The sequence below is a fragment of the Cyclopterus lumpus genome, chromosome 6 (assembly GCF_009769545.1).
Source record: "Cyclopterus lumpus isolate fCycLum1 chromosome 6, fCycLum1.pri, whole genome shotgun sequence".
In the NCBI taxonomy this organism is placed as follows: Eukaryota; Metazoa; Chordata; class Actinopteri; order Perciformes; family Cyclopteridae; genus Cyclopterus; species Cyclopterus lumpus.
Window position 1 is genome coordinate 6898020 of NC_046971.1, and position 6000 is coordinate 6904019.

The following is a 6000-nucleotide window of genomic DNA, read 5'->3' on the forward strand; positions in this document are numbered from 1 at the left end:
ATGTCAAAATGTATCGAGAGATATCGTCATTCACTCTCATTTGTAACAAACTGCTAACGTAAATGAAAATGTCAGTCAAGGCAGAGCGGGGCAGTCTATAACCGGAGTTAGACAATAAAGAGAAAGTTCATCAGCCGTTTTTGGCCTCGTTCCACAACTGTCAGCGGATGCCCGGGGCGTTTGAGGCTCTCGCTCCTCAAAGGGAATAAGATTCCCATCCACTAATCCTCAGTGAGTGTAGGAATTTGCCGGGGTGAAGGGGAACAAATACCTCTCGCATTTGCATGTACACCCACTCTGAAAGCCGAGCCAATTCTGACACATTCAGAACTCACTTGGCTTACCGCGGGTGTCTATGGAGTATCGCCGCCGTTGTGCGCGAACACAAAGCGGCTGATGTAAGGTGAGATCCTTAAAAGGGCTTTGGGAGTAAAAAAAAAAAAAGAAGGAGCAAAGACGGGAAGGGTGGCTGGGTGTATGTTGGTAGGGGGGGGGGGGGGATTTAATCCCTCGTCCACAAATCCGATGACTAAACAATGTCCTCCAGACCATCAGAGTGGAATGGTCTCCTCAAAGACACCCCTCTTTATTCAGAATGTAGGGTGTGTGGCAAAAAACCTCCTCATGTCGACACAAAGGTCGTGGACCTGGTCTTTAAAGATGTGTAAGTGTGTAAATGTCTATTTGCATTGTTTATATAAATGCTGATATGCATGCCTACACACTGTATGAGTGATTATACCCAATTGAAATTATACATAAGCACCACAAACGACAGAACGGCAAGTTATTTAGCAGCTTTCACGCTTTGCCATAGAAGTTAGACAGGTTGAGGGGAGAGAGAAGGGGATATGAATCATGGCATTGGCTTGTCCTCCAGCTGTGCCCTGCACCTGCACATCCGAAAGTGGAAATTATGCCAAGAGAAGGAAGACAGCCTGGGGGAGATTAGCATCCTCCAATCAGTGCATTCTCATTGCAATAAACGAGCACGCACAAACACTCACCAACCTGACCAAAAGCTATTGTAATGGCATATCATGACTCAAATTTACAGTCTCAGAAAAAAAAAACATAACAAGTGCAGATCCCCAAGCGCATTTCTTTTTCTCGGCATTGTGAACAGAGCAACACAAACAACAGCTTTTCTTTTCTTTCCATAGAGCAGTGAGGAGCACTGTGACCCCTCTAACCCTTGTTACATAAAAGGTAGTAATCCCACAATTAAAGTTTTAATTAAGGGAACTGACACTTTATATTGGTGCTCTAAAAGTTCTTTGAGCCAAAGAGCCCAGAGGTGAATGCTTTATTACCGTCTCTTTGTGGCACGCTGATCCCCTGCACAAGGCTGCCATAGGTTTCTCATTACTCTGCGCTTTCAATTCAAATGTTTAATTAACTACTCTGGAAAGCTGAGCCTCCGTACGGAGGGGAATAAGCGAAACCAGCTCTACGCACGAAAGACATCAACACACACCTGCGTCTGTGTAGAGTGTCGCAGCATTACGCGCGCGCTACACAAAAGACCCGATGAGGAAAATAACAACACAAGGCGATTCATAATTAGACCAGCCAGGGTGGCCGGCCATCTCAATCATTTTTTTTGTTCCAGTTTGAGACTCCACTTGAGATTCCATTGTGCAGATTGGTTTTGTTGTCGCCGCTTTCGAGAGAGAAGAATCTTTTCTTTTTTTCTTTTTTTTTTTACATGCGATGCTGCCTTTCAAGTGCGGAGGCTGTGTTGGCAAAACTCAAGTGGCGTTCGAGGGTCCGAGTAATATATGCATTGCAAAAGACAAAAGGCAGATAATGTAATTGTACAAATATTCCCAAAAAGTTTTTTTTTTTTTTTTTTTTTAAACAGTGAAGGGGCTATGCGATGCAATTCTATTTTCTAGTTAAGCCGCCTTACCACGCCCCACCACAGGGCATCGGCGTAGCTGGAGAAGCCCGTCTTGCCCTCCTCATCCACTGCATCCTTCTCCGCCAAGTAGACAAAGTAGGACGAAAAGATCAGGCCCAGGAACCCGATGTACAGGGTGGTGATCAGCTCCTGAAAAACACATTCGGACCGGGCACGAAGGCGGAACTATGAAAACGTTGTGCGAAAGAATGTTCTCCGCGCCAAGAGAGCCAGGTTGCACACGTCAGCGTTACTTCAAACGACTTGTACGTTTCAAAAGGAGCTGTGAGCGACGCGCTGGAAGCTGCTGCTGACTGACGCCAACCTTCATCCTTCTGTATTTAGTAAGACGTGTCTGGTCAGTTGTAATAATAATAAATGTGCTGTTCGGGTGTTGCCTGCGTTCACGTACGGTGAAGGGAGTCGAGGCTCTGATCTATGAGTGCTCTAAGGCCTCAATTATACAGCTTCATTATGTACGCCAGGAGGATCATTAAGTGTATTATACTACAACTTCCATGCATCGCCATTTGTTTTTGAGTTTGAATTAAGTGTGTTTTACAAGGCTTTACATCCCATTAGTTGCGTATATCATCGGTTGTTAGTTGGCTCCCTTTTTTAAATATTAATGACCAACCAACCAACTGACACTGCTAAAAGGCAATATATTGTTGTATGTCTACTGAACAGAGCACATCAGTTGAAACAGTAGTCATCTAACAATGGGGAGATGGCAACAAATCAAGTTCAGGCTCATCTAACATTTATTTTCTTGACCTTTGCATAAGAATCCTTGACTGTTCAGTCATGTTCTTCTTATTCATCACAGAGAAATGAACGTCAGATTTGACTAAAACCAAAAAACACAGTTTAAAATCACGGATTAAGAGAAAAGATCTCTGCATCCTTGATTTTATTGTGTATCAGACTAATAAAATACTAAAACATGTGAACCAGGATACAGAGAGGCAACCTGGTCTGCTGTGGCTTATTTGTGCATGTGTTTCTGACGGTGCACATCGGATTTTGCCGTAATAAGCAGTAAATAATCGAATGATCAGGAAGGTGGAGGTTGGGTCTGTGTAAATAATGCAAAAAAAATACCAAATAGTTTTAGCATTAGCCTGAATACGTTCAACCTACCTGCCGATGAATAAAGACTACAGATCCCAGCAGCCTCCACGTTCCTCCCTGTCGATCCACATGCAGCATGCGCAGGATTTGGAGGAAACGGATGCCCCTGCAACACACAACATGTCCTTTATCTCCTGATCCCTCTTACTCGCTACATCTATCAGTAAATAATCAAATGCGGAACAAAACAGTCGCTCTACCTGATGGCAGACGTGGCAAACACCTGGCCATTGGAACCGACACCAAGCACAATGACTGAGGCAATGACCACTATCAAATCTGTGAAGCGAGGGAAAGACGGACAGAAAAGAAAGAAAAGATCTAAATCAGGGTTGCAATCTTTTCAGCTTCAAGGACACATATTGTATTAAAGTAAAGCCTTACATTGATTGCAATATCTAAGTTGTTGATTCTACATGAACAATACATGACATCCGTTGTGTTAAATGGGAGCAAAGTAAAATCCCAGGTGCACCTATGATTGATATGGGCTTCCTGATAAAGCAGAGGCGTCCTTTGATGCCTGCGTATTTGCTGCGACAGCCCGCCGACCACAGCCGGACCGCATACTCTGTGCCAAAGAACAGCACCAGCACAATCTCCTGCGGAGAACAATGCAAACAGGAGAGCAAAGGGTTACATGAATCCATTGGTACAGCAACAATCATTGTAAAGCACATGCAGGACAACTAGATACGGTCTCATATCTAAAAAAGCACTGATAACACCGTGGCCGCGCATTAAGACTAATCCAAACGCAATAATCAAGCCATTATAATGAATCACCAAGATGTACAATGGGATATGAATGGGTAATGACAGGTGTGTGTGAGGCAGAGACACTTAGGTGATCTAGGACCACCCAACCACGCAGGAGGAAAAATGGATCTTGATAACACGGCTGATGACAGCTCATATTGAGACCGGGGTCAATGGATAAGTGATTGAAGGCACACAATGAAATGCTGTCACACTGCTGCCTCACAGATAAGACGGATAAACAGTCAAATGCATTACTTGGGTGATGAGATCTTGTTAGAATTGTAAATTGTTCTGAAACACTGCAGAATAAGATACTTAAAAAAAAATAAAAAATACGGAGGGCTTGATTTTGAATTCTAATCATATAAAACTGTGTATCAGTTGAGGTCGGTGCTCTTAAATGGTGTTCCAATATGAACCGTTGTGCATTTGTTTTTCCATTACGTGCATACATGTGAGCCTCCGTGACTTAATAATGCCCGTCTGACAGAGATCGTTTTCCTGGCCACCGTGCACGAATAATATTTAGTCACTATACTGTCTGTTAAACCCTGAGGCCATGTGGGTGGTCATCGCGCTGATTGCTTGAACTGGCTGCTCCCTGACCACCCCCACTTGCATGAAACGTAATACCATGAGGCCTGCTGCAATAACACAGCACCACAGAGCCCCCAAAACAATGACCTGTCAATCAAAGCAGACAGTATTTTGGCTGGCAAAAGTGTCAGCACAAAAGAGAAAATACAATGAAGTGTACATTTAGTGATACATTTGTGACAGTACAATGAACAACTACTTTTTGTAATAGCAACCAAAAGGCCTCCATCAGAGTTATCGTGGTGATGGGGCCAGATGGCCGAGTTGCTTTTGCTGCTCTCTGAATTGCTCAGTTTTATTAATTAACTATGTGTACAGCTTTGCGCTCGAGTGGTCTGACCTGAGATTCCTATGGCCCTTAACCAAAACAAAAGGCAGTAATGATCCAGTAAACCTACATAACTGATAATCCAACTGAACGACCATTTGGTTTCACTTTATTCATTTATATTTTAAATCGCTGAGCAAATCGGAGACGTGTGCAGACATTCGGAGATCTGAAACCAAGACGCCTATAACAACTTGACCAGCCGGCCACAGCCTTATTGTTTGTGTAGGAAAGTAACGGACTGTGTGTTTTAAGTCCCCGTTGCCGTTTCTGTAATAGAACACTGTGTAATCGGTTCTGACTGAAAGGTGTTATTTCTGCCAACAGATTTTTATCTGCAAAAATGTTTAAACAGTTCTTTGCATTCTGAACTATGCAAAAGTTTAATCTATTACTCAGAAAGGAGGTGGGAGCTTGTGGTAGTTGCATCCTATCTACACAGCTTCTGTTGTCGCCATATAATTGGGGGAGTCAATATCATTGTTGTGATATATGTTATATATGTTTTCTATAAAATTGAACAAATCAATAAGTACACAGTAAGACCAAAACACCAACAGCAGCAGAAAATGGCCACGCAATCCCAATTCATAGGAGTTCAGTAATTATGACATATGGGTGACCTTTGAAAATCAAAGGAACCCAGGAATTTGGGGAATTTGATGGGATAAGTCCATAAATTGGGTCAGCCAGATGTTGGGGAATTGTTGTATGTGTATCGGAAACTACGTGTTTATTGAAAACAACCGCCTGTTCGCGCAGCGCTAATCTCGTCAAGCCCGACTAGGCCGAATCTCATTCAGAGAGCTGCTTGAGAGTGATTGGATTGCTTCATCTGTGTGTCCCACTAGAAGAGAGTCACTTACTACCTCTAGATTTACCTTTGAGAAGCTTTTGGAATAGCTGAACGTGATAAAAGTGCTAATGCTAGTTGACGATGTGCTAAAACTCTCTGCTAATGTTAGCTAAACAGGTTTTTACTTAGAAACGTAACATTTTACAAAAGTATATCTCCTTCCATCCCCCCGTGAGCTCAAAGTACTTTTTTTGTAGTACTTTGATGGCTAGTCTATATTGTACTATGTCGTTTTCACAAAAGAAATGTGTGTCGATTCATAATTGCTATCCTTTAATATGTTGCCAATGTTGTTTCAACAGTGTCACACCCTCAACCTTTATTGGGAGTGTGTTTAGCTCGCTGCATTGCTGTGCATCGACAGACAGCGCAGGCTCAAGAACAGTTGTGTAATATGTATTAAAGTTTAAAACTAAAGAC

General features: G+C 42.8%; 1 protein-coding gene across 1 annotated transcript in view; it reads right to left on the bottom strand.

The window, feature by feature from the left end:
* The window catches only part of kcnq1.2 (potassium voltage-gated channel, KQT-like subfamily, member 1.2), a 151636-nt gene that overhangs the window by 129562 nt on the left and 16074 nt on the right, over positions 1-6000 (bottom strand). The window contains exons 3-6 of the mRNA XM_034535508.1: positions 3513-3639; positions 3238-3316; positions 3047-3143; positions 1913-2053 (exon numbers count right to left, since the gene is read on the bottom strand). Coding sequence (XP_034391399.1) covers positions 1913-2053; positions 3047-3143; positions 3238-3316; positions 3513-3639 — 444 coding nt within the window. The remainder of the gene's footprint in view (positions 1-1912; positions 2054-3046; positions 3144-3237; positions 3317-3512; positions 3640-6000) is intronic.